A 26,862-nucleotide genomic window follows, 5' to 3' on the forward strand; every position below is an offset into this window, starting at 1 on the left:
AAAAAAAAAAAAAAAAAAAAAAAGAGATAATAAATTTGCTCATATAATCTTTCTCTCCCTCTTTTTGCTTTGTTGTAAGTCATGAGGGAAAAATGAGAGCCAGAGCCAAATTCACCTTGTAATCAACAATCATCCCAGTCATTCTCACGCACAGCACATAAACTACAACCAGAATATCGGCCGCATTAAATCTCAGCTCCAAGAGGCCGTGGTTGTATATATATTCTTTCATTCCCAGAACAGCCCCCTTCAAAACAAAACAAAACAAAATGACACGCTTCCGGCCCTGCATCGACCTGCACGCAGGCCAGGTCAAGCAGATCGTCGGCGGCACCCTGGACAGCAGCACGTCGGAGCTGAGGACCAACTTCGTCTCGCCCCATCCGCCTGCCCACTTTGCCCGCCTGTACCGCGACGCCAACCTCGTCGGCGCCCACGTCATCATGCTCGGTCCGGGCAACGACACCGCCGCCAAGGAGGCCCTCGCCGCCTGGCCCGGCGGCCTGCAGGTCGGCGGCGGCATCACGGACAAGAACGCCGCCGAGTGGATCGCCAACGGCGCCGACAAGGTCTGACTTGCGCCCCCTCCCTCTATCTCCACATTTTCTTTTCTCTATCTTTTACTTTGTTTCATTTGTTGTATTGTCAGAGCTGAAATAAGAAGCTAACATCAACAAAAAAAAAAAAAAAAAAAACTCCTCTTTGTGGCATGTCGTTCTATCTCTCGAGATCAGGCCATTATAACCTCCTTCCTCTTTCCTGAAGGCCGCTTCAGCCAGTCAAGATTGGACGCCGTGCTCGCAGCCCTGGGCAATGACAAATCCAAGCTCGTCATCGACCTGTCGTGCCGTCGACGTGACACGGGCTCCGAGCCAAAGTGGGTTGTTGCAATGAACAAGTGGCAGACACTGACCGACATGGAGGTCAACAAAGGCAAGCGGCGCCGTAAACCTCAGGCAAACCCTCTCTGGACCAAGGGCAGCCTCGATGGAAATGAAGTTTGAAATCCACTGACAACAAGTCGTGCATAAAAAAACACAGACTCCATCACGAAGCTCGAACCATACTGCTCCGAGTTTCTCATTCACGCTGCGGATAACGAAGGTCTTCAGGGCGGTATAGATGAGGATCTTGTTCAAAGCTTGGCCGAGTGGTGCTCCATACCCGTGACGTACGCCGGGGGTGGCAGAAACCTCGACGACCTCGACGCAGTCAAGAGATTGAGCAATGGCAAGGTCGACCTGACCATCGGCAGCGCCCTGGATTGCTTTGGCGGGAGCGGCGTTAAGCTGGAGGACTGCATTGAGTGGAATAGACGACAGGAATAGCATACGGCAGATGGAAGTGGTTTGGTACCAAACATTTAATTCAGGCTACCAAATCGACAGAACAGGAAATAATAACAAAAAAAAAAAAAAAAAAAAAAAAAAAATTCAAGTACTGTATGAAGCAAGCAATCATGATCTTGGTACAATTTCATACAGGCTACAACGGCCGGCCCTCCAGGGGTCAAAAGAAATCGAAGAACCGGTCTCGGAGCAGCCACCGACTTTCCCGCCTGCTATGTCCATGCAGTACACCATTCGCCATATTCTCTTTTTGCGCCTTTTCTTGACCAAACCAGCGCGGGAAAATCGGATCAGAAAAATCCATACAACAAAGAAACACCGTTTCACTCCTCCTCGACGCAGCTACCATTAAATACCCAGATGCCATATACTCCGGCAGAAACAAAGGAGACAAAGAGCAAAAGAACAGTAAAAGAATAACAACTATTCCATGCAATGTCTTTAAAAGAAAATTAAAAAGGAAACACCAATCATAAAAAAAAGAAATATCACGGGAACAGCCAACTAGCCTCTAACAGCAAGCTGAAGATGCTCCCTAGACACCACGAGAAAACTTTCTCACAGGTGCATGCTCTTGGTGCGCGAGTGAACTCGCCTACCCTCAGCTCTCTTCTTGATGGTCTCCTCCCGCTTGAGGACGAGCTCGCACCATCTGTTCTTCGTCCTGAGGCTGGCGTTGTCATCATCGCCACTGATGCTGTCACGTCCGATGACCTCGGATAATACCTTCATCCAGCCCTCCTTGTCTTGGGCCGTGTCTGCGTAGAAGTCGATGATTTCACCGTTATTGAAACGGATGCGGAAACCTTCCTCGACAAACATGTAGCCCTCCTCGTCTTCGGCGAATGCGGATCGGCGACGTTTGCCACCCTTGCCAGTCGTTTCTTTCTCCATCAAGGCGCGCCTGTCATCAATCAGACGCTTGGCGTTGGCCAAGTTAATGGTAGCGCGAGGCTGACGAGTCGCCTCATGATAGGCAGTCAACTTTGTGCCAACAAGCTTGAAGTAGCGTCGGCGCCAGTACTATGCGTAGTTAAAATAATCGTCAGCAAACTTTTTTTCTTATTACTTTCCAATTGTTCTTGACACAAGAGACATGACTTACTGGGCAATCACCACCCTGTTGGCTCAAGGGTCCCTCCCAGTTCCGGGAAAGACGCTCCTCGGCGGCGCGCATCTCCCGAATGCAAGAGTTCATGCTCTTGGGCATATCGTCGTCAGAGCATCCTCTCGGCCTGGGCACGAAAAGGAGCTGAAGCTCCAGCTTGCCAATCTTGTAAGGTGCACGGCGAACCACCTGACCCGTGTTACCTCGCTTGCTCTTGACGCTAGAAGCAAAGCCAGCTTCCTCCACGGCCCATTCGTTGAAGCAGGCAACATCGACGACGTAAGGTCGACCAAAACACTTCGATTCGTGCTCCTTGAGAGAAATGTAGGAGCGAGCAAAGCTGCCATCATCGGCAGCAAGAGGTGAGAGAAGGTCCCAAGCAGTTGGTTGCTGCCGGCTTCGCAGCCTGGCGTTGGCCTCCTGTTGCTCACGCGCCAGGCGCTCCTCCTCCTCTCGCATGCGCATCTCCATTTCCTTGCGCTTCTTCGGCGAGGCAAACACCCTGCTAAAGGTTGACGTCTTGGGCCGACTGAGCTTAGTGGGTGACTGTATAACCTTCTGCGGCGCAGGCTTCTCCAGTTTCACGTTAAGTGTCAGCTGGAATTCAAGGTCGTTTGGTACAACGAGCTCAAACTCCTGCCCAATCGGTGCGTTGCGAGCCAACTCTAACCAAGCTGTTGTCACACAGTGGACGCCGTTGTCCAAGGTGAGGCTGAACCAGGTCCGCTCGTCTAGTACAGTTAGTCGATGTACTGATTGGTATGGAAACATGTGGAAAAAACTTACTCCTTGGCAGAGGTAGGTCAAGGTCCTTGACGCCCATGACTTTGACAAACAACCGTCCCCTTTCGCCATTGTCCTCGGGTGTCAAATCGACAGCGAGCTCATCTTCGGCGAGGGAGCTGAGTCCAGCGACGTTGCTCTCTTGGCCTGGTAGAGGAGGCGCAGGACCTGATGAAGGGGTGGGTCGTTTACGGACGCTCTTTTTCCTAACTTGAGGGTTCCATGGCTCGACTGTCCACGACTGCGGACGATCCTGCTTTACGGGTGAGTTTCCAGCGGACCGAGCGAACCGATACTCGTCACGATCTTTGTCGCTGGCTGTAACAACCTTGGTGTTCTGACGCATGAGGTAACCGCGCTGTTTACGGGATGTAATGTTAGTGTATTGTGGCCCTATGGGTGGATCTGCGCCATCGCCTCGTGAACCCTCTGACGCTTGTACAGACGGAACCTGTGAGGAGACTGCGCTTGCTGGAGGGCTTGGTTTGGAAAAATAAGGGTTAGCAACCTTTTGTGACTCTATCACTCGGTCAAAGTCCTGATCGAGGCTTAGACCAAGATCGAGGTCCAATGTGAGGCTTCGCTCCTTAAAGCTCGGGTGACGCTCGAGAAAGGCCTCGCTCTCAGACATGCTCATCTCTGTACCCAGGCCGCTCTTGTGGCGATCCGGAATAACTGGCACATCTGGGATCTCTCGACTGACTTGGCGCCTTGCTTCACGCATGGCTACCAAGTCAGACGGCGTAGCTGATGGCCGAGTTTTGAGCTTTGATCCGGAGGCTTTGATGGTCGCAAACTCCTCGGGAATGGCGGGGGATGCCCGGGGCGACTGAGGAGTGCGAGGCGACTCGTCCTCGGGGTCGTAATCGTCATCGGGCATGGGATGGTGAATCACTGACTCAGGGGTACCAGGCTCAGAGAAGTCATCATCATCTCCCCAGCCTGAACCATCGTATTCAGGCTTGGAGAGCACCGGACGATCGGGAGTGGAGGGCCGATTTTGCGACGGCGACTCGAGTTGGGGAATCTTTGTTGTGTCGAGCTTGTCCGGCCTTGGCAGCATGTACCCTTGCAGGTCGCTTCCAAAATCAATGGTTCTGGGCTTTTCTGGAACTTTGGGTGGCTCAGGCGATTCCTCCTTGCTTTCTTCCGGAGCAGGAGCTTCGACAGGGGATGTAGCTCGAGGCGTTGCTGTAATATCTTCCTCAGCCGCTGCAGGCTGAGTATTTCTTACGGGAAGATCGGAGTAGTGACTCTCAGAGTCAATGTCATCCCGGGTCTCTTCGTCTTCTTCGTCGTCGTCCGACCTGTCCTCCGTGGTGTCACGATCACCAAAGTTACTATGGGTAGGATCGTAGACATCAGGCATGTCGTACAAGGAGTCGTCAGTTTGATCGTCGTCATCTTCATCCCGGTGTATCACCACGCTGGACTCGCTATCATCCATATATGAGTCCTCGGTGCTCGGAATCGGAACATCGGGATCAAGGGGAAGAGGACGATCAGGGCTGTAAAGTGAGCGTCCGGGACTTGCACGCTCGGGGCTTGAGCTTGGGATTGGAGAGGAGAATTGATAGTCGGAATCGCGCTCGAGAGACTTGTTGCCATTGACACGACGAAGAATGGATTCCCGTGAGATCCTAGGCGGCAGCTGATACTCCTCCAAAGCCGAGATGTCGCCAACCTGATCATCCTCCTCATCCTGGAAGCTGGCATCGACGTCGGCATTCGCGCTGGCATTGATGCTGGCGCTGGGAGCTTCGCGCTCTGGTGTGGGACTACCGACCCGGTCGCGAGCACCGGCACGGCGCATGCGGCGTTCTCTCTGCTGCTCGGCAGCAGTCTTGCCACCATCCGAGAGCATCATAAGCCTGAGGCGCTCCTCGAGTGGCATTCTGCCATTGCCGATGTTCTGCTGCTCTGGCTTGCTCGAGGCCGATGCAGGCGGAGGCGATGGGAGGTTGCGCTGAGCACCTGCCGCCTGAGCAACACCAGGCAGAGGAGGAAGCGGCCGGTGGTCGCCGTTGTTGGAGCTGGCCGAGTTTCCTCTGCTCGTTTGAGGTCGTCCGTTAGACGCCATAGTGGGGACAGTCTCCGGCATAGGGCTGCCGTCGAACGGATCCTCGAGCTGACTGTTGCGCGCCACGGCCGGACTGTCCTGTCTCCAGTCCTCTGGTCCTACAACAGGAGTTTTGTCTGTATCTTCGAGAGACGCATCGAAGCTGTCGTCGTGGGCGCCAGGCTCGTGTACGCCATAATGTTCTCCGTAGTCCTCATCGTCTTCTTCCGACTCAAAGCTCCCCTCTCGTGAATTGCTTCCAATGGAAGACAAGTCAGGGGTGGCCATCTCATACTCGTTGACTTGCGGAGGTGCGGCGTCGAAGGTGACGCTCTTCGCATGACGTCCGAGGTACCGGCCATTCGCCAACTGACGTTCGTCCTGTGAGCTCTCCGCCGCCGAATCCTGATCGTAACTGCTCTTAAAGCGACTCGTGGATAATGATGATTTCATAGGTGATGTCGACTCTTTGCCCGGAGTCTGGGGTGGGTTGAATACTGGAGGAGAAGTGGTGATGCTTGTGCCAGTAGTGGTTGGAGCGGGGGCCTTGGTCGGGCTGTATAGCGGAATACTAGACTTGCTCCCAGTCCTCTGGTGGCCCATGGTCTTAGCCTCGGGGCTTCTCAGGCCGGCAGCCCCAGTTCCGCCATACGCGTTGCCTTGGACCTTAGCGAGGGGTCGCTCTACCTGCGGGATTCTGGTGGGATCGTATTCCTGCTTCTGCTCTAGAGCGAGGATGTTGCTGTTCTTGACGCGAGAAGCCTTTTGAAGACGCTCTATAGATGAGCGTCGTGTGGGTGATGGGGAGCCGGCGCGGCCTCCGTAGAGCGAGTTGTTCTCCGAGTTCAGGTTGCGGTTCTTCCAGAACAGGCGAGGCGAGGTGGCGCCATCCAGCGGGGATGACTGGAATGGAGAAGAGTCGGTGCTGAGAGTCATTTTCTGGGGTAGGAGGAAACGCCAAAGTCAGTCATAGTAGGGAAGGCATAAGAATGTGGTCCAGGGAAGGAAGGTCTCACTTTGGTGGTCTGGTTCCAGCTTGGTGAGTTTCGTCGCTTCTCGGTTGGTGATATCTCGGTCAACGCGCGAGGAATAGAGCTGGCGACCGCTGGCTGAGATGCGACGCTATTCCTCGACAGACGCAATGGCTGTACCTAGAGACGACCGGAGTTAGCATCGAGTGCTGCTTAGAAAAGGCGCCCCCGCGACAAGGCGTTGGACAGAGACGACGGTCCTCAGCTGGATAGATCCTCACCGATTCTTCCGAGGCCATCCTACAGTCTCGGGAATAGATTAGGTGGTGGTAACACTGCAAGGTGATGGCTCAAGCATGCTCTGCCGCGCGAGATGTGGAAAAGAAAAAAAAAGAAAAGTGGCGGAAGGGGCTCCCTAACGAAGCGCGCAAAGTGACCGCCGCGAAAGCGACTTAATCTCAGGAAATCAGATTCGCAAAGTGATTGTTCGAGTGCTGGCTGGGGCAGGTGTGCGTGCAGGTAGCTCGGCCAGCGCAGCGCCAATATGGTATAGCAAAAAATGAAAAAAAAAAAAACGATAATGTAGATGATGTGGCACGGGAGGTAGACGGAAATCGGGGAACCCAGAAAACCAAAGATCAACAAAGCCAATGGTATTGTTTACAATGTGCGCATGGCCAGGTGATAAAGAGGTTTCCTGGGGGGTTCAGGTCGACAACAACAAAATAGAAGAAGCTCGGCTCTGGTTCGTCCAATTGGCTCTGTGCTTGCTGACTTTCGTTGCTTGTTGCTTTTGCAGGTCTGTGAAAGTGTAAACAAAACCACAACATGGGGAAGCTGCATGTTTCCGCTTGGTTGTCGGGTCAACTGGAGGGAGAGCCCCACTTTGGGTCGGCACTGGCTTGCCTGGATTCGCGCTTTCTGCGCGGCGGGGCCCACCATTTGCTTGGGCGCAGAGCCATTTTCTACTACCAAGTTTCATCACTTTTCCGACTCCTCGAATCACAGTATTGGGAAAACAGACTATGCAGCTGCAAGTTGAGGGGAACTGGGAACTCGATGGGCGCATCCCGCGATGTTTTGCATAAATGTCCTTGTTTGCTCCACTCGAGCTGCGTTGCACCTCTGATAACGGTTCCTCGACCAGAGATCAGTTGGGTACCGTGACTATGGTTACTATCGCGTCCTCTGTGTCCCTTTGCCACTGTGTTCATCACGAGTGCGAAAATCCTTCAAACCCTGACCCTGTCAGACTCTGACTGCATGCCCAACTTGCCAGCCTGAGCGAGGTGTCAACGGTCGTGTGGTTTGAGGATGGGTGGCATGAGTAGGTTTTTTTTTTCTTTTTTTTTTTCTTAGTCTGCTCTCTTTTCAATCTCGTTCATAATTAGGTGGAGTTGGTGTCCCCTCAGCATTTTATTCACCCACTCCGTTTACCCATCCCCATGCTTGAGGGTCCCCTCGGGCGCACACACAATATCTGTTGTGATCGACTGGATTTTGAATTGATTGATATGTCAAATCGAATGCTCGGTTGGATCTGCAAACTTGTCACCTTTCAAGTCGGACCTTCACTTGCGATGCGTCAAAACCCTGTATGCTATGCGCGCAACATTGGCTCCCATTGTCGGCGCTGCCATCACCTTTCGTATTCTCCCACCGAGTAACTTTCAGCTACTCCAGGAACCCGAGAGCCTCAATTATGATTCAGTGATCATTCCGATGCCAAATCTAACATTGTTCATCCATCAGCTTTGGGGTCAGAGACATCAAATCTCGCCGGCCCGTGTCTGTGGCTGCCCTTACCCTGTCTCGCATTCAGCTAGTGACCGAGCGAACTACGGAGCTTTCGGATCGAGATAATCGTCCACCCGGCCAATTGTCGTCATATTCCCACATCTGAACCCTCTACTTGGCCTAGTACGGCCAAGAATATCAAGAATACATGGCAAATCTCTGATTTTGTTCTAGAACCCACATGCGCATTGATTATGATTGATCAATTGGTTACCAACGCTCCCGAGAGGCTCAATCGCATTCATTACGCAATCATTCATGTGTCATACTTGCGTTACGGAACAAACCGGCATTAGACCCCTTCATATACCGGCCATGGTAATTATCATCAATGGCGAAATAGATTACAATACTGAATCGTTCCGAACTCAGAAAGGTGCATCATATTGGTTTCTTTCGTCTGACCCCATTTAGTCCCTGATCGTGATTCCGTTGTCCTCAAAATGACTCTAAATTGCTCGGCACGAAGACAGGCTCTTATAACATTACGGACTAAGACAAAAGGCACGCATGGGTGCTTCAGATCATTATCAAGTCCCGCAAAATGTAAGTCTAGGTCACGTCTAGTCGGGGAGTATTCATCTCAGCCGCCAAATGAGAGGATATATTGACAGAGCCCTCAGGCAATCAGAATCTGCCCACAGGAAGTCCTAATGGCAAACGAAAGGAGCGGGTCGTGATACTGGGCTCGGGTTGGGCGGGCTACGCCGTTGCCAGGACGTTAGATCCAGCCAAATTCGACCGCGTTGTCGTTTCCCCCAGGTCGCACTTTGTCTTTACTCCCCTGCTGGCCTCCACTGCCGTTGGCACTCTAGAGTTCCGCGCCGTGGCCGAGCCCGTCCGCCGCATCCGCCAGGTGAAATTCCATCAGGGCTGGGCAGACGACGTCGACTTCACGCGCAAGGTCGTCCGGGTTGAGGCCAGCATCGACGACGATGCCGCCTCCCACACCACAATCCCTGTGCCAGAGCCGGCCACAATACCCGGTCGGGCCGTAATTCCCACCACCCCGCACAAGGGGCCTATGATCGACGTGCCGTACGACAAGCTGGTGATCGCAGTGGGCGCCTACTCGCAGACATTCAAAATTGACGGCGTGCGCGAGCATGCTCACTTTCTCCGCGACGTTGGCGACGCAAAGCGCATTCGCCTTCGCATCCTCGCCCTATTCGAGCACTGTGCCAGCAACCCGACCGTATCCGACGAGCAGAAGCGCGAGCTGCTCCACTTTGCTGTGGTAGGCGGCGGGCCGACGGGCATCGAATTTGCGGCCGAGCTGCATGACCTCGTTTATGAGGATCTGATCAAGGTATACCCGGATCTTGTCCAGCTGGTACGCATTACCGTCTACGACATCGCCCCGGCGGTCCTCCCCATGTTCGACAAGGAGCTGGCCAGCTACGCCATGGAGCTTTTTGACCGCAAGGGTATCGAGATACGTACGGAGCACCATTTGCAGGCCATACGCGCGGAGGGGGAGGTTTTGAAACTCAAGATCAAAGAGCACGGAGACCAGGAAGTCGGCGCAGGAATGGTCGTCTGGAGCACTGGATTGATGCAGCATCCGCTGGTCAAGAAGCTCGTCGACAACCAAGTCCCTGACCGAGATTCAAACTCAAACCCGTCTTGGCGCCTCAAAAGTGACGCCAAAACTGGCGGCATTGTGACTGACGGCCATATGCGCGCACAACTTGTCGACAATGCATCAGGGGGGAGATCAACCAGTATGGACGACGTTTTCGTCATTGGCGATTGTGCTTTTTGCGAAGCTGATCAGTCACTGCCAAAGACAGGACAGGTCGCATCGCAACAGGCCGTATACCTATCCAAGGCCCTGAACAGCGGGGACGTCGCCGGCAGTAAACCGTTTTCATTCCGAAATTGGGGCACTATGGCCTATCTTGGGGGTTGGCGCGCGATTCACCAAAGCAGCGCCGACGAACTAAAAGGACGTGCCGCCTGGGTTTTGTGGCGGACGGCATACTTGACAAAAAGCCTGAGCGTGCGCAATAAGATTGTTGTGCCATTCTTCTGGTTTATATCATGGCTCTTTGGGAGAGACATATCTCGTTTTTAGTCACATATCCCAAATCCCTTCTCATTATTTTTATTATTAACCTCATTCTGGGCCCAGTTGCCTGAATTTATTACCTTGCTATCTTTTCCTACCGGTTCGTTCATTTTCATGCGGCAGCAGGCAGAATGTATGATGTCAAAAGGGTAATGCGCTACTGAAACCTCAAGTATCCGAAAAAAAGCCCCTATCCGTATCATCACTTTGTCATCCGCGTACTTCGGGCAGATGATTGTGTCCTTGAATTCGAAGGTAGGCTGGCTAGGACGTCATTTCGGTAAAACAGTACCCTGGTTATGAATACAGAGATGTCACTAGAAAATGATGCCGCAAGGGCAAAGCAAGTTAAAAAGGTGTGTGTTACGGTGAAATTATTCCTCAGAGCTTGGGCAAATCGGTCGACTATGAAGTCATGTTTGACAATACCGACCAAACTAGTATCTGCCCAATTCGCGGAGTCAAAGTATGAAGCTTGATAAGGTGGTACCAAGCTCATGGACTGTTTGCTCGTAGTGAACGGGGCAGGCACCGGTAAACCGATTCTGGTTCCGTGCCGGCCGCGTATCGTCTTGTGAGAAGCGAGAGCCTCGCAAACCCTTGACAGTTCTTAGGTCCCTATCGCACGTGCAATTCCCGTGCTGATGCCCGGAAGGCTCTGCCTGTTGATGTTTTTGTGTGGTTGTGTCTTGAAAAGAATCATAGTCTCGATCAATTGACTGCTCACTGGGCGATTGATAGTACTCAACAACCGGAGGCGGCAAATTGTGGTCGAAGTGCACTATAGGCTCCAAGATCAGAGACGGAAGGCGGTGGCCGAATGGTTTCTTTGAAAAAATATCAGCCGAGTCTTCGTAAAGAGACTCCGAATCCTCTGCAATGGCTGTAGGTGGCCGGACTTTGGGTGCCTCGCCGCTCATCCAGTTCCAGATCACGGGCTGAGATGTGTCAATCTTTGCTTTCTGTCCCTCAGCAACTTCAACTTCAATGATGCCCGGATTCGAGTTTCCGTTTGCGAGGCTATTAGGGAAAGGGCAATGGTCTGGTTCAGACATAGCTTTTGATGGACTATCCGAAGTAGCAGTATAGTGTGCATCGATTTTCTTGTTATCCTCTATGGGAGCTGCGCCTGAACCATGAACTTGCGGATCTGGCTTGATATGCTCTCTGACATAAGCCGAGCCATGACCATTTGTGACTTCAGTGTCAGCTACCATGATTGGGTTGGCATGTAAATGAGCAGGGCGAGACACTCCCAGCGTGTTGCCATGATTTCCGCAGACGTAGCTGGCACCGACCGTTTCCGTAGCCGATGCGGCGTAATCTGAGACCCGGGGGGTGTCGCCCTGTCCCCGAGCTATGTTTGCGGGGGAGTAGTTGGGATTGGTGAATGGACTGGCGGATGTTCGACCCGTTGGGACGCTGACTGGGTGAGTATTACGAGCTGGTCTACCACTGCATCGGCCACCGGTGGCAGGTGCAGCATCTCGGGAAGCTCCTGCTGGAACATTATGTTATTAGTATTTGCGTTATAAGGCGAATCCTAGAATGCCTCGAGCACAGCCTAGACGTCCCGAGAGTCCACCGACAACCCATGATCTTTGGCACTTACCATTGCCACGTAAGGCAATTCTGCCAGAGCCGCTTGCCTGACCACCGCCTGAAGCAAGTAGGGATGCCTGCGGTCTAATAATGGAGGCTCGGGTGGGATATGAAAAACCTGAGATGCCACCGCCTGGCCGGCCGGTTGCTCTGCCTCTGGACTTGCCGCTACGTGATCTATAGCCTGCTGAGAGTTCACGAGCGACAGCAAGCTGTTCCGCTGTGTAGCTCGACATCTTGACTCGAAAGACAGAGAGAGTTACGGTGCAAAGCCGAGAAACTAGCGGTCAATTAATTGGCGTAGGTTGGACTCCAGCGAAACAAGGTTGGAAACGAAAAGATCAGTTGTGGCGTGGAAATTGTGTGCCTGCCTTGATATGGAGACGGCTTCGTGAGCAGAATACGACTCTTCCAGTTACCAGCACGGTGACCGTTAAAGGAGCCGAGATCAGTACATTTGAAAGGCAGTATCTAATGAAAAATCCTGACCTTATTAGCTCGAGAACTGAGGACTCTGAGGCCGGTGGTTGGAAAGAGACGAAGTCTTGGCCGCCAATGACTGTGGTTGGTATGATGCCTTATGTCCCCGTTTTGTGTCGACGGCATGGGCACTCAGCTCCTGTTTGTGCTGAATAAGATAGCGGTGTCGCATGGTTTATCCTCCTTGCCCCTAGACCTGGCCTGTAGTTACTGGTGAAAGTCCGCTTCCTTCATCAGCCGGACAGTTGACAACAACCTGAGTGGAACTTGACCGTACCTTCCTAAATAGAAAGATAGGTATTTTACATTTATACAGTGCCTTGCTTCTACTACATCGCAAAACACTGAGCTTAACATATTTAGGGCCCCTGATGTGACGTTCGCTTCGGTTTCTACGAGCGTATTCTGCTTGACAAAGAAGGAAGGCACGAAACGAGTCTGGGTTGTTCTTGTTCCATAGAGAAGCCATCTCAGTTTTTGATTTTTGGAGAGTCTTGTGCGAATCTCTGCTAAAAAAAGCCAAGGGGCTTTCTCTATAAAAAAAATAAAAAATAAAAAAAAGACCTTGCTGAGCAAAAGGCTTAAGTATTCCTCTAGTCATAAATTGTTATGGCACGCAACTTAAAGGTCGATACTTCGCGAACTATACGCTACAACCATCGTCAATTGAAACTTGCTTTCTGACAACAGCTGGACTCAGCCTCTTTGTATTGCCGGCATCACCAACCCAACTCGGATTTTGACAATGATCAGAGTCGACTTGGCAAGATAGGCTGGTTATGTTTTTGCCACTCTTTGCTTCTTGCGACCTACAGATGCCTCGACTGTTTTGATCTTTGTCTCCTGGTATCCGGCCGCCACCTCCTTCACCCAAGGGATCTCAATGACAGGAACATTTTGTCGGACAAACTCAATGAGCGGTTTTGACAACGGTGCTCCAGCCCGCAATGCAACGCTCGAGACTCTTGGAACCCCAAGACAATCGCTCAGGCGGTCTTCACAAGACTTGCTGAAGCCTACCAAGCGGATAGAAGGCTGATCTGGGCGAGATTGTGATGCCATCGCAACCATTTGCGGAAAGTGTGAGTGAAAGGCAGAGGAATGTCCAGATCGGGCCACAAGAATCATGGCATATGGGGTCCTTTTCGAGTTCTCGGGGGACTGTTGATCATCGCTGGAGCTGATTATGGAAGACTCAGAATTCTCCTGAAGGCATCTAGTGATGCTGGCCAAGCCAACGTCGACAAAGGCCGAAAGCTCCGGTGGAGGTGGCTTAACACGCTCAGAGCCTGGGGTTTGGCCATCCGAAGCTTGCCTTTTTGACTTTTTCTTGCTGCGCTTGCCCCTAGATGGAGCCAAATGCGCTCGTCGATAATCGCCCAAAGGGGAAAGAAGGCTGTTTGTTGATGCCAAAATTCGGTTAGAATCACATACGCCTGATATGAGATATTGCAGCAAGTACCCTAAAGCTCAGTTCAGTGGCACCAACAAGTCCATTGGTCTACTTGACATAATCGGTGCCAGCGCACCACAGGTGGTCTGGTCTAAGTACCCTGTGGATTCTAGAAAGAAAAAAAAAACTAGTTTCGCATGACCATGCAAATGCACGGATGCAAGAAAAAAAAAAAGCCCTCGACGCTGGAAGCGGCCTATGCAACAAAAATCAAAGCCCGTCTGTTTGAGCGACAACTCACCTGCAGAGGAGTTCCAACACTGTATCCTGATCTTCAGGTAGCACATGGGGCCTAGCAAGCGGCACAAACCTTATTAGTTTCTTCGCCTAGCTAAACGCAAAAATCTTTGGCGGATCTGAGACTCACCACTGAACAGCAGAATATGGGGTGTCGAGTTGATGTAATAGCCTCTTGCGTTCCATGATGAAGCAGTTCTCTGTGAAGTGCCGAAAAAGTAGTGCTACCCTAAGGCCCAAGGCTATTTGCTAACACGGCTCGTATCTTGGGCGCCTTGAGTGAACGAAAAAGGTTATTCAATGTGACAGTCAATATTAATGACCCAAGAGTTCGGGTGTTCTGAAGATGGAAAAACAAGTGGGGCCTGTTATCCCTCGATGGAACTCAAAGAAAGCGATGGGGCAAGTCAAAGTGCGACTGCCAGAGGTGTAATCTGGCGTGCATACAGTATGACATGTGAAGCAGGGCTGCTCCCATTCACTCAACCAAAACAAGTCAAGAAATTTCTGGGAAATCCAGCTAATCCGCTACAAAGTTTTTTATGCTTCAGTGACACCCAAGTATAAAAATAAAACAAATCCCGTATGCAGCGACGAAATCAGACAACAGTAACGAATGTCACGTCCACAGCAGTGAGTAGAGTAGCGGCTCGGCCATTACATAATGCACCAGCCCAGTTGGTGGGTCCGTCACGCTTAATCTTGGAACGCGTCATTCGACGGGATGCTGTCATGGACGTGACTGGACTGCTGCTATCATGACTTTGTTTGTACGAAGCACCATAATTAATTTCTGCACATGCTATGACTGGAGCAACCTGCTTTCTTCTCAATATTCATGTGCAGCAAGCTTTACTACTTAGTGCATCCACAGGCTGGCTTTCAGCGGCATAAAAATCACCAGTATTCCCTTGTGATCATTGCTTGCCTTGTTTGATGTGGAAAAAAGAGACATAAAAGACAGGCAAACACAGGCTGCGGAGTCCAAGGCGTGTGCGGAAAAGGTACCTTAGGTTTGAACCCCTACCCTTCCCCGCGTTATAATGCCACCCCTACCAAGACCACTGACATGTCGATTCTCTTGACCAAGCTACAACTTCTTTGCAGCAAACAAAAACTGCAGAACCGACAAACAAAACCCATCATAAATCCGTATTGCAACTTCTAAATCATTCTTCACTCGTCCTCCCCAGTAGATTTGTCCGTCGCCGACGCGTTTACTTCAGCTTTGAGCTTGATTTTGAAAAGCCCTATCGAGTGTGTGGTGGCAACCTGGCGACCGAATTTCTTTACGCCCCAAGCTCCAACCCGGCGGTAGTAAGTGCAGATGCCCCAAGAGGCCACAGCTTCTTCCCGCCCGCGCTCACCCACTTCACGCCTGGCTACCCGTCTACATGAACATATCCACTTCAGCCTGGTCCCTGCCTGCCTATCTCATACCTGCCTTGAGGCGCTTCACCTATCCGCCCACAACTTCGTCATACTTCTACAAATACCTTCTTTGTTGCTCTCGTGCTAGTCGAAGTTTCATACTTCGTACAAAGCTCGGCGTTGATTTTTAGGCAATCATCCTTCCAGACCCACCGCCCACCATCGGTTACCTTCAGGCTTCCCCACCTTCTAGTCTAGGTACTTACCTGACCTGCCATTCACTCCCCTCTGCCTTACCTCCACCTACCTGCCCAGATGGGCTATCACACTGCCGCAGCCCAGGGATTTCCGTTCAACTTGCCTACCTAGATCCCTACAAGCTACCTAATCTTACTGTAGAATCTGGCTGGGTTGCGTTTAGCCTTGAACCTGCCTTGACTGCACGAATTTGCACCGTCGCAGTGCTCGTGGAAACCAAATTCCCATAGCCTTGTCACGGTCGCCTTTGCATCGTCACCTCTTTGTTACTTTTGAAGCATCCTCGTAATTTGACAGACAGTCTATTTACCCCACACGAAGCACCTAGCTTGGCCCCCGGCTTGATCCATGCGCCGGGGAAGTTTGCTATTCTCAACTGACGAGGACCTTCTCTCCAACAGATAACCATCCCGCTTGACGTATGCTAGTTCAGAGGGAGCTGCGGAGCTGTCACCCGGCTGTCTTGCGCGGCGCCCAGGAGAGACTCGAGCTTGAGCAATCGATCCCGTGTCCTCCTACTGCTGCATCAATCAGATGGACCAACCATCCAGCCCCAGATCGCCGAGAGAACGCGCTGCCTCTTCAGAACCCTGTTCAACACGACCGAACCCCTTTGACGACGACGAACACTCGGCCCGTAAGCGCCGTCGTACCTCGTTGAGCGGCGGTGCCTCGCCTTGCCGGTCCAGCGGCCCGGGAACCGAGGGCTCACCGGGCGCCTTGGAAACACCCAAAGAAGCCACCCGGCCGCCGCCGGACGACGTCGAGATGAGGCTAGATACCGACCCAAGCGGCCCCCGCACCCCGGAGCAGAATACGACCGATACAGGTGCTTCGGCAGAACCGGTTTCCAGTCGTGTGACTATCAATCTGCGGAATACGCAACAACCGTCAAACGCAATACAATCCTCGCCCTTGTCTTCCAGGAGTCAAGCTGGCACGGCCCAGAATGATGGTTCCGATGACGTGAAGCTCAGCGTGGAATCATCTGTGATGGATGATCTTCAGTTAGAAATTCCTACATCTACACCCACGTCCTCAGCCATGGGAGGCAGTCCGCCGGTGGAGGTGATTCATCAACCAGAGGACGAAGGGAGCCTGATCATGGACGAGCCGCAAATCTTGCTTGTGCAGGAGAGCCAAGTTGGTGACATGCCGGCTCCCGAAGAGCCGCCATCCTTCCCCTACCGAAACGAAGATGAACACCAGCAAGAGAGCCTCCAGCGAGCCAGTACTCATATATTGACACGTAAGTAGCGGGTGGTACTCCAAAATCGGGTGGTGTCGAAAGGCTGACATGCTTCTGGTCATGTAGATGAAAAGATGACAACAGCTATCGATCGATACGTGGGAGAACTGCATGATTTCACTAGAGCTGCGAATTACCCTGCGCTGATCGACGCCTATCAGAGAAATATGTATCTCTGGCAAGGCCTCCCTGACATAATTTCGTGTGCACATTACCGAAGAAATACTACCAGGGATCGTGACATCAGAGCGGCCCTACCCAGCATTTATTCAGAATTTGCTGCTCTTACGGCTTCGTTCGTGATACTCGATTTGTCAACACTGCACCGCGTTGATGCCACGACAGATCTCAGGGAGCTGGATTTGATTTCACCATTTTATCTACCAGTATTAATCCAGCTTTGTGTACGCGACGAGAGCTCGGTGCAAGGGCAATATGGTGTGCAGTACGATGCAGCCGCGGTGGCCAACTGCTTCGCTGGCTGTCTGGCAAGACACGCGGAAGCAGGCGTGTACAGCGTGCTTCTCAAGCTTGCTCGTGCTCAAGTTGACCTACTCGGCAGTTTACCGAGGCTTAGCGATAACCTTGACTCCATATGTCAGCTTTATTTCCTGATGGCGACTCTGGACGCCCAGAACTCGACGGAGAGAATCCGGCAGCGGTCGCATCTCGCTTTCGAGCTGTATAGCATTGTGGCAGCTGCTCTGTCGACGCTGACGGAGAAAGGCATTACGAATCTTTCTCACGAGCATACGGGTTGCTTGATAAGACATCTGGGAGATGTCATGAAGCTTGCGCTCTTGAATCCTGAGCACCCAGGAGCGCTCAAGCTCGTCGAAGATTTCCGCAGGACATATCCCCTTATACATCAGAGTCTAGTCCCTGAAGTAATCTCTTCCAGGTATCGTTTCACTCTCTTCAGCAGACTAATCATGTCCAGTCAAATGCAACTCCGTGTCATGGCAGTCACGTCTATGTGTAACGACATGGTGGCGTGCTGGAAGCGATTCAGCGAGCCAGCAAACGACTCGAGGAATCTTGCTGTGCAGCATTTCTTCGCCGACTATCTGCTGCAATCAGAGCTTATATCCTACATTCTCGGTCCAACATGCCATCCCGAGATTACAGCTGAGAGCGGCAACATCATTGGCTTCCTGCTAGTCACTAATACATACACAGAGAAGCACACTGATCTCCTTTGGCAGACGGCAACGACAACTCAGGACCCCCGAATTTCGGACGCACTCCTACGCATGTTTTGTCGCATTGTGCAGCTCCTTCACTACGATGGCCTGCTATACTTCTGTCAGAAGTTCAATACGCTTCCCATCGAGGCGTTCACCCCGACTGTCCGGGAATTGGTTGATCATGTCTTGCGTCATGCTTCACAGAAGACACCACACGAGCGGCTCGAGACAGCCCCTTATCGGCTCTGCGTGAGGTTGATGCGAGAGTCGTCGATTCTGGGTGCCAAACTGACTGTAACCTGCCATGATATCCGTGACTTTGCGACCGCGAAGTTCAAAGAATTGTTGGCATATGGCCCGGATGCCGAGGGGAGGGCGGCGCTCTACGAAGAATGCATTCAAGACATCGCATCCAAGTCACCTACAACAGTGGGGAGTCTCTCAGCGATATGGAACTTGATGCATCCAAGCCGAGTTAGAGAACTGCCCATGCTCATCTCTAAGTATTCGTTTGCACAACTACTGGTTGACGAGCTGGAGCATGCTGTCTCGCTCGGACGGAAGAGCGGATACCCTGCTGTTATTGATGGCCAACAAAATGCTCCACGGCGAGAGATGTTGAACCTGCTCCTGCAGAGTCAGCCAAATGCGCTGACCTCAACCAGACTAGGCAATCGGCTCTGGGGTTTGATGGTTGGTAAAGACGCAGCCTGCCCTGAGGATCGCACTGCTTCCTGGCGGATTCTTAATAATTGCAAGAGCACACGTCCGGACAATGAGTTCGTGGCAGTATGCTGGACAGAGTATCTCCCTTCGCTACCATCCGAGTACCTGTGCAGCGGCACTCTGGACCTGATACGTCTCTGTGTTTTACCTGCCGTCAACAACCCCGCGTGCGACCTGCTGGATGACCAGGACAGTCCCGATTGGGCTGCAATCGAGCAGATTTGGCGGATTATAATGACGACAAGTGACCCTGGTCTGGAGCAGCTGGCAATCCAGACACTTGTGAGCGATATATATCTCAACAGCGAATCCATTCGGGGGTTTTCGATTTACCGAGCCCGGAAAGTCCACTTGGCTTTTGTTGACAGGTGTCTCAAGCAACTTCTTGCAGCGGCCGAACGCCTGAAGACGTTCAGCGGTGATACATCAAGCGGAGACGACGAAAATATGGTGGTAGTCGCAAGTGAATCTCAGATGCAGGAGCAGTCTTCGCGCTTCATAAGATCGCTCAAGGTGTTGAAGAACTTTCACCATCTCCACAGTGAGGTAGCGTATTTTGCGACGCCCGACCTGCCGTCGTTGCCACTTGCTCTGCCTGATGAAGTTGAGGGTGATCCGGCTGGTCTCAAATTTCAAGGATTCGATGGCGAGACAAATACCGAAGTCAAGACCCTGCACATTGGCAGACGCAACACAGCTTCTTCGCTCTTAGCGAGCCTGCAAGAAGCGACAGGCTTTGAGAACTATCGTATCTTCTACCGCGGCAAGCCTTTTGTGCCGCGTGAAGCTGATATCTGCAAGTCTTTGGAAGATTTGCAAATCCATGACGGATTTCTTCTTGTCAAGCGGGAGTCGGTCGTGAAGGCCCCTGCAAAGGTTCGCCCAGGAGCTTCACCGGTAGAGGTCGAGATCCTCTCACATTTCGACAAGCTCTGGGACTGTCTCGCGATGGAAGAGCCTCTGGCTAACGAGGTAAGCTTGCCACACTTACTGATAAGGTCCCATTGGTACCTAACGACTTGGCTTTTATAGATATACTCTTTCCTCATCAAGCTTCCACTCGACGAGCAAATGCTCATTTCTACCTTGGACCCGTCCACTAGCCCCACTGTCATTTTCCCACCTGGCCAGACCTTCAAGTCTCTGTATGCTGTGTCTGTCTTGAACAAACTCGTTTATTTCAACCAGCGGGCAACCAATTTTCCTACGGGAATATGGTCTGAAGCCTCGAAGCGGTCTCTCAGTGAAATAACAGGAAGAATATTCTTTCTCGCAGCTGCAGCTCTTCGTAGTGACGATGTCGTTGAGGGCTGTCCCACCCAAGCGACTCGTTCGCAGATGATCAAGACAATCACAATGATAATCACGACAGTCCTGGAAAAATTCGTTCTAACTAGGAACTCCAAGGCGGACGAGGAATTGGTAAAATCGGGCGCCAAGGTCGTCGAATATCTGGATGGCGAGCTTCTTGACCGGCTTGTGTCGCTATTGCTTTTAACAACCGACTCAACTATGGCCGATGACGCGTCCGAGCTGGCTCTCAAGATATTCCATGCAGTTCTCGCGTGTGCTGTATGCAAACGTTGTTGCTGGGATGAATTTGTGGGATCGGCTGAGATCTCAGAACAGATCAAGAGGCTCCTACTTCAAGAAGCGAATCCAGTTGTGCGCTCCCGGGTGCAGAACGGCATCATGGCCCTGTTCAAGGAAAGAAACAGGTAGGCGCTGAAACGCACATTATTTTGGGGGCCCCGAAGTTTTGCTGACGCTTTATAACAGTCTTCCTGCAGTCTCACCAGCAGAGGTGGAGCGCTTCTTTTGGGACTTGATTTGCCAGCTTGTCACTACCTCCCAAGATTATCGTGACAAGTCTCGTGAGACATTTGAGCTTTGGAAGGATCTATTTCAGATGATGAAGGAATCGAACTCAGCCACCCTCGATGTGCAAGAAACCTTGGATATCACTACAGACATGTTGATATCCTATGAGACCTGGGAGGTAAGTTGCAACAGGAGTCTGGTCCTGTTCGTGTCTGGCTGGATCGGCAAATTGGACTAACTTTCTCCAATCACTTATAGGACGTTACGCAGCCGGACTACATAGATGTGGTTCCCCAGGTCCTCGCTCATATGATGATAATGATGCTGAACCCTAAGGATGCTCTCATCGATACCACTCTGACGATTATGCCGTGAGTAAAGTCATGAAAGGCCACTCCGACCCTGAATTTGTCTGACATTGTTGCAGAACGCTTCCCCGGAAGATATTTTGGAAACATCTCTTCCCTCCATGGACCAGGCGGGTCGATCATCCGTTGCCTCGACCGGTCATACACCCACAAACACGGCAACTCCTAACCCATACGCTGATGCTCAGTGTAGCATCCAGCAGAGCTCGGCTGGACACATTGCTGGCGGACCTCAAGAGTTTAGTACCCTGCGATCCAGGCAACGACGAAGACCCCTATCACTACGACATACCATTTAATTTTGACCGTAACAGGGCGATCCGATCGTCATGCGGCTATGCCGGGCTGAGGAACTTGTCCAACACATGCTATCTTAATTCGCTGTTCACACAGCTATTCATGAATGTGGGGTTTCGAAAGTTTATGCTGGAAGCCAGGGTACAGGACCCCGAGTACACGCAAAAGCTACTTTTCACGACTCAAAAGGTCTTTTCCTATCTACAGGATAGTCATCAGCGGTTTATCGATCCAGCAGACTGCGTAGACAGCATCAGGACCTATGACGATACGCCAATCGACATTCACAATCAAATGGATGTAGATGAGTTCTACAATCTCCTTTTTGACCGTTGGGAGGCTCAGTTGCCCTCGGCCGAGGATAAAAAGACCCTCAGATCGTTTTATGGCGGCCAGCTGGTTCAACAGGTGCGATCTCAGGAATGTGAGCACATATCGGAGCGGCTGGAGCCTTTTTCCGCCATTCAGTGCGACATCAAAGGCAAGAGCAGTCTGCAAGAGAGCCTGGAAGCCTATGTCGAAGGCGAGATCATGGGTGGTGACAACAAGTACAAGTGCTCTACTTGTGATCGACATGTGGACGCCGTGAAGAGAGCATGTCTGAAGGACATTCCAAACAACCTCATTTTCCACCTGAAGCGATTCGATTTCAACTTGCGGTCTCTGACACGCAACAAGATCAACGACTTTTTCTCGTTCCCCACACATATTGACATGCGCCCGTACACGGTAGAGCACCTGGCCGATCCGTCGAAAACAGGCCCGCCCGACATGTTTGAGCTTGTTGGCGTCTTGGTGCATTCCGGGACAGCCGAGTCGGGTCACTACTACTCATACATTCGCGAGCGACCGACTCCGAGTGGCTCACAGGACAGCTGGGTCGAGTTCAACGATGATATGGTAACGGCATGGGATCCTCAGCTCATTGAAGGTTCTTGCTTCGGTGGATCCGAGATTCGCGCCGCCTATGATGGTACAAGCCAGCCATTTGACAAGACTTACAGCGCTTACATGCTCTTCTATCAACGCTCGTCTGACCTGGCCCGTGAACAAGATATCCTGGCTACACTCAACGAGCCCGGACCTCTTCGCGCCCAAGTTCCTGCTGATTTGGCTGCGCATATTCACCAAGAGAACACATTGCTGCTGCGGCGACATTGCTTATTCGATCCTGGTCAAATCAACCTGGTTCATCACGCTATGATTCTGAACTGTAAGATGCGGTCTAGCGAGGATAAGTTTCAGTGGACCAAAGCAGACAGTGACACTGTGGAGATGGCACTTGGTCATCTGGATCAGGTCGCTTCTCGCGCGAAGGACCTGCCCGAGTTCAACAGACTTTTGATGTCCATATACAACTGGACTAGGGAAGACAAGAATGCCTCGTCGGCAGTTCTTAAGTACTTTAGCGACCGGCCAATTGCATTTCAAAGGATGGTTCAGCGAAGTCCTGATGCGCAGGTGAGGAAAAACATTGCGCAGGTTATGATTTCTGTCATTGAGAGCGCTCAGGCTCGCTGGCAGCAGTCCTCTGGCGCCACTCCACACCGGCCGATGGACTTGTTCGATGACAGCTGCTACCTGCAACAGGCCATGCGTCTGATAGACGAGCTGTGGGCTCACTTCCACGTGAACATACGCTCCTGGGCCGAAGTCTTTGGGTTCATGCTTTCTTTCGTCCTCTTGGGAAGCTTAGAGAAGGCTGTGTTTCTGGATCATGGCCATCTATACAAGCTCATTCTCATCATTGCGGCGGACTCGAACGACAGCAACCCACAATTTGCCCGGATGGCTCAGGCGGTTTCGCGCAGGATGGCAACCCGACAACCAAATTACGATGCCATTATTGGATTGCTTGCAGATCTTCTGGCTAGTATGCAAGGACCCAAGAGTCTCGATTCGAACGATGCCAGAAACATGCAACAGTTGTTAAACACACGACTGTACACGGCATATCGGGATCAGACATCTCTGCATGAGATGACGACAAACGAGTTGGGATTGATTGGACGTGACTGGCCTCGAACCGAGAACAATATATTTCTGGACAAGCTACTCTGCCTTGGTCAGAGCCCCCCTGAAGTGGAAGAAATCATTGCCGCGCTCGTGCGCATCAGCTCTTACACACAATCCAAAGTGTTCGATACATTGATGGCAGGGATCACCGGGGCCATGGTTTCCTATCCGGTCACACCCTTTCTTCGTGCTGCCGTTGTCTGCTGCCGCACGAGTCAGGACAGAGACCGGGTGAATGACCTCTTTATGCAAATATGCGAACAGTCGAGGAATCTGCAGAATAACGAAGGCAGGGCCTTTCTGGAATTCCACCGAGATGTATTTCACGACTTGTTGCTGTCAGAGCGTGAGTCTCAACCTTCGTACCCGGCCGACGGTCTCGAAAATGTCCACAGATGGGCACCTGGTCTGTTGAACTACATCGAACCTCAAGTTGGTGGGGATGCCATCGAATTCCTAAAACAGGAGATCTTCTGTTTTGGGCCCTCACATGAATTCCCGGAGGAGTCCGGCGGTGAAGCTCGTGCAAAAGCAGTCGATCTTGCCGCACAGAGACTGGGATGGGAATGTATTCGCTTCTTGAATGACCAGTACATTAGTCGTCAGCAACCGTGTCAGCACCAGGTCGGAAAGGTGTTTGAAAGTCTATTCCGAGAATGCGATCCCTTCTTTGCGGTCGAGACGGACGGGAGTGGGCCGGCATTGCAACCGTCGCTGCCACAAAGCCCAGAGATTTACTGGCCAGCTAGGCGTGGTACGTATCAGATTAGATTCTTGGTCATTAGGTTTATTGATGGCTAACTTTGATGCAGAGGTTATAAGACAACTTCAACAGTTGATGGTGGAAGAACTCGACGATGATGCCTCGGGTATGTCCAATGCGACTGACAGGCATGAGTGACGCATGCACCGATACTCAAACATGACTAACGTTTTGCTTGCCATTGGAAGAATGGGAGAACTCGTGCGAATCGTCAGAGCCCATGGATAGCATCGGTGACTTTACGATGCAAACGACTGGGGAGCTTATAGACGCCGAGCTTCAATAAACGACAACAAAAAGGGCGGCTCGGCCGCTGGTATACACGGCACGACCGTAATGGCTTGCTTGTAGGCCAATATTACGACTTGATGAAGACATGAGAGATAGAAGGACGGTTAAGACGGCGTTGGGACCGGAACTATTCAACCCTCATTTTTTGGTTTGTCCTTTTACCAACCTTTTTGCAAAAAAGAAGAAAAAAAAAGCCGGATTTATTCTTGACGTTGCGGTGAGTTATAGCACAAGGGCATTGGCAGGTCATGATGGTATGATACCCGTAATCGAACGGCAGGCCACACATGGAATGGAATAGGAAACAGAGATACGGCCTCTGCATTTACTCGCAATCAATGATTTGTTTGGTATTGGCGTTGGGGACACGGGAATTACTCCCAAGCGACTACCCCTTTCAGATTTTTTTTTTCTTTTCTTTTTTTTTTGGTTTTCTAGCCAAGATCTCGTCTTCCCCTTTTTCTTCTTCTTTTTCCGTTATTTTCCTATTTGTACTTTCTTTTCCTTTTTTTCCCCCCGTCGTCGATACAGGCGTCAACTCCACCACATTCCATTGTTTGAATGGACAGATTGTCATGCTTTTGGGAATATGAGTTTTGGTGGAGAAATCACGGAGCTTACAGCATATAAAGCACCAGCAAAATGAAGGACGGTGCCAGCCCGTACGGAGGTGCAGGTCAGGGATGTTGGCGCTCAAAGTGAGCGATTTAGGTACTCGGAGGAGAGCTGCTAGACGGATGCCTTCTCTGGAGCAAATACAACGACCTGTAACAAATATGAGGACCTGGTTTGCTGCGCAATGATAGTTGTGCAGCCTTTCTTGACAAGGGCATAGAATGGAGCACTCCGTACGTACCCTTTGCCCTCTTTCCCATCTCCGGTCCTACGGGGGCCCCCGACGTAACCCATTGGAAGGATGATGCGGAGCGCTCAAAGAGAAAAGGGATTTCAGTCGTAAGTGGCACGCAGACCGAATGACTGGCGAGGTGACATGTAGCCCAACTTGTCTAGTCGCCCGGTTCTTGAAAGTTCCGGAAGACGTTGCATGTTTAATTTCAAGTCATCTATCTCCATCTTCATTTCCTTTACTGTAGTTACTTAGCGCTTCACTAGCAAGTAAGGTACTCTCTTTGGTAGGTGGGTGCATATCCTGCATCTTCAGGCCCCCGCCCCTGAATCATGAAAGGCCGGGACTTTCCAGCTGGGCTGGACCCTAGTCGGGAGGCTAGTACCAATCAAGGCAACCAGATGCTCGGGTAGGTTACCCAGTGGAGTGTGCTATAGAAAAAGGTTGCTATTTTTACATTTTTGGTTACTCCCCTGTTCCAAGGCGGGGATCTGCCGAGACCGTGCCTTGCTTTCTTTTTTTCTTTTTTTCGGGTCAAAGATTGTTGTTTTTCTTCTTCTTTCGGGATAGATGGCCAATTAAAGAGACGAATATGGGGACGTCATCCGTACCGGAATGCAGGACAGTCGGGGTCGGGGGTCCCGGTCAATAGGCGGAAATCCGACTTGTTCTGATTCAATGTTGTGTGATTCGACCGCCGCAACGAAAATGAGACAGCCACTCAGGTATCTGGCCTTGGATCTTGTTTCTACACTAGATGTGATGAACTACTACGTATGTAATTTTTTTTCTTTTTCTTTTTCTTTTTTTTAACCCCCCAAACTCGTCGCACATCACAATTCAGACATTGATTCCAAAATTAAGAGAATCCTCCTCTAACCGCCGAGGACTTTTTTTTTTTCCTCCTTTTCTTGGCCCCCAAAGCAAACATGTGATGACCAATACCACCTCCGAATTGTTTCTTGTTTGTCCTCCTGATTTGATTTGTTTTGTGCAACTTGTTTTTTTTTTTCTTTTTCTTTTTTAATTTGACAGGTCTCACTTTTCGGATGGCTGCCGCAGATTCATTAACGAGACGACTCTGCCTCTCTCTTTTGATGGCATGTGGTTGTTGATTACTACTCTAGAGTCACTGCCAGATGCGGGGGTGCGGTTTTACTGTTCAAGGCAGCTCACTGTGCGAGCCAAGTGCTTTGAAAGCTGGTATTGGGTGGTAACGGGTACAGTCAGAGAATCCATTCAAAAACAATGCAAAAAAAAGCACTGTAAATTGAGGAGAAAAAAAAAGGATAAAATAGATGCATCATATGGAAGAAGGAACAAACATGAAATACAAACAAAACACAGGTAAAAATCAGGGCGCCAAGTTTCCACTCATCATCATCTATTTTGATGATGGTTTTGGGATGCTGCCAAGCCCTTCAGCCAAACCAAGCTTGTGGTCGTGGAAAATAATATGGCTACTTTCAAAGCAAACTGGGGAAAAAAAAAAATTGTGAAACAGCATCATCTTTTGCCACACATAGCTTCGAGAAGCCCATTCATTTTTTCACTGCATGTTTCAAGTTTGCTGATACATAATGTACTGTAGGTATGCATGGTTGGCACAAGGTTAGTTTAGACGCCTGCAACCTTGGGGAGATCTTTTTTTGTTCAGAGTGGGGCCCGCCAAGTTCCTTTCTCCACACTCTGGGAATAGGCCCAACTCGCCGTTCGGGGAAATTCTTTCTTCTTTTTGTGAAAGCTTACCCACCCCGG

General features: G+C 51.1%; 6 protein-coding genes across 6 annotated transcripts; 3 read left to right on the forward strand and 3 right to left on the reverse strand.

The window, feature by feature from the left end:
- Positions 1-269: 269 nt before the first annotated feature.
- Positions 270-1,328, forward strand: PpBr36_03374 (uncharacterized protein; the record flags this gene model as incomplete). Its single annotated transcript, XM_029890546.1, has 3 exons — positions 270-569; positions 735-945; positions 1,042-1,328. 3 exons carry the CDS (start codon positions 270-272, stop codon positions 1,326-1,328), a joined length of 798 nt encoding a protein of 265 aa, XP_029752735.1.
- Positions 1,329-1,907: 579 nt separating this feature from the next.
- On the reverse strand, positions 1,908-6,569 carry PpBr36_03375 (uncharacterized protein; the record flags this gene model as incomplete). Its single annotated transcript, XM_029890547.1, has 6 exons — positions 1,908-2,372; positions 2,455-3,188; positions 3,244-3,598; positions 3,749-6,238; positions 6,316-6,450; positions 6,552-6,569. The coding sequence occupies 6 exons, from the start codon at positions 6,567-6,569 to the stop codon at positions 1,908-1,910; spliced, it is 4,197 nt and encodes a 1,398-aa protein (XP_029752734.1).
- A 1,914-nt stretch (positions 6,570-8,483) lies between these two features.
- PpBr36_03376 (uncharacterized protein) lies at positions 8,484-10,144 on the forward strand (the record flags this gene model as incomplete). The annotated part of the gene is made up of 2 exons (XM_029890548.1): positions 8,484-8,613; positions 8,691-10,144. The coding sequence occupies exons 1-2, from the start codon at positions 8,511-8,513 to the stop codon at positions 10,142-10,144; spliced, it is 1,557 nt and encodes a 518-aa protein (XP_029752737.1). The 5' UTR covers positions 8,484-8,510.
- Positions 10,145-10,599: 455 nt separating this feature from the next.
- On the reverse strand, positions 10,600-11,976 carry PpBr36_03377 (uncharacterized protein; the record flags this gene model as incomplete). Its single annotated transcript, XM_029890549.1, has 2 exons — positions 10,600-11,639; positions 11,751-11,976. The coding sequence occupies 2 exons, from the start codon at positions 11,974-11,976 to the stop codon at positions 10,600-10,602; spliced, it is 1,266 nt and encodes a 421-aa protein (XP_029752736.1).
- Positions 11,977-12,997: 1,021 nt separating this feature from the next.
- On the reverse strand, positions 12,998-14,096 carry PpBr36_03378 (uncharacterized protein; the record flags this gene model as incomplete). Its single annotated transcript, XM_029890550.1, has 3 exons — positions 12,998-13,616; positions 13,915-13,965; positions 14,041-14,096. 3 exons carry the CDS (start codon positions 14,094-14,096, stop codon positions 12,998-13,000), a joined length of 726 nt encoding a protein of 241 aa, XP_029752733.1.
- A 1,977-nt stretch (positions 14,097-16,073) lies between these two features.
- On the forward strand, positions 16,074-24,252 carry PpBr36_03379 (uncharacterized protein; the record flags this gene model as incomplete). The annotated part of the gene is made up of 8 exons (XM_029890551.1): positions 16,074-16,788; positions 16,855-19,673; positions 19,734-20,419; positions 20,481-20,700; positions 20,781-20,893; positions 21,079-23,957; positions 24,016-24,072; positions 24,155-24,252. 8 exons carry the CDS (start codon positions 16,074-16,076, stop codon positions 24,250-24,252), a joined length of 7,587 nt encoding a protein of 2,528 aa, XP_029752732.1.
- Between the last annotated feature and the right edge of the window lie 2,610 nt (positions 24,253-26,862).

Source organism: Pyricularia pennisetigena, chromosome 3, assembly GCF_004337985.1.
Source record: "Pyricularia pennisetigena strain Br36 chromosome 3, whole genome shotgun sequence".
Classification (NCBI taxonomy): Eukaryota; Fungi; Ascomycota; class Sordariomycetes; order Magnaporthales; family Pyriculariaceae; genus Pyricularia; species Pyricularia pennisetigena.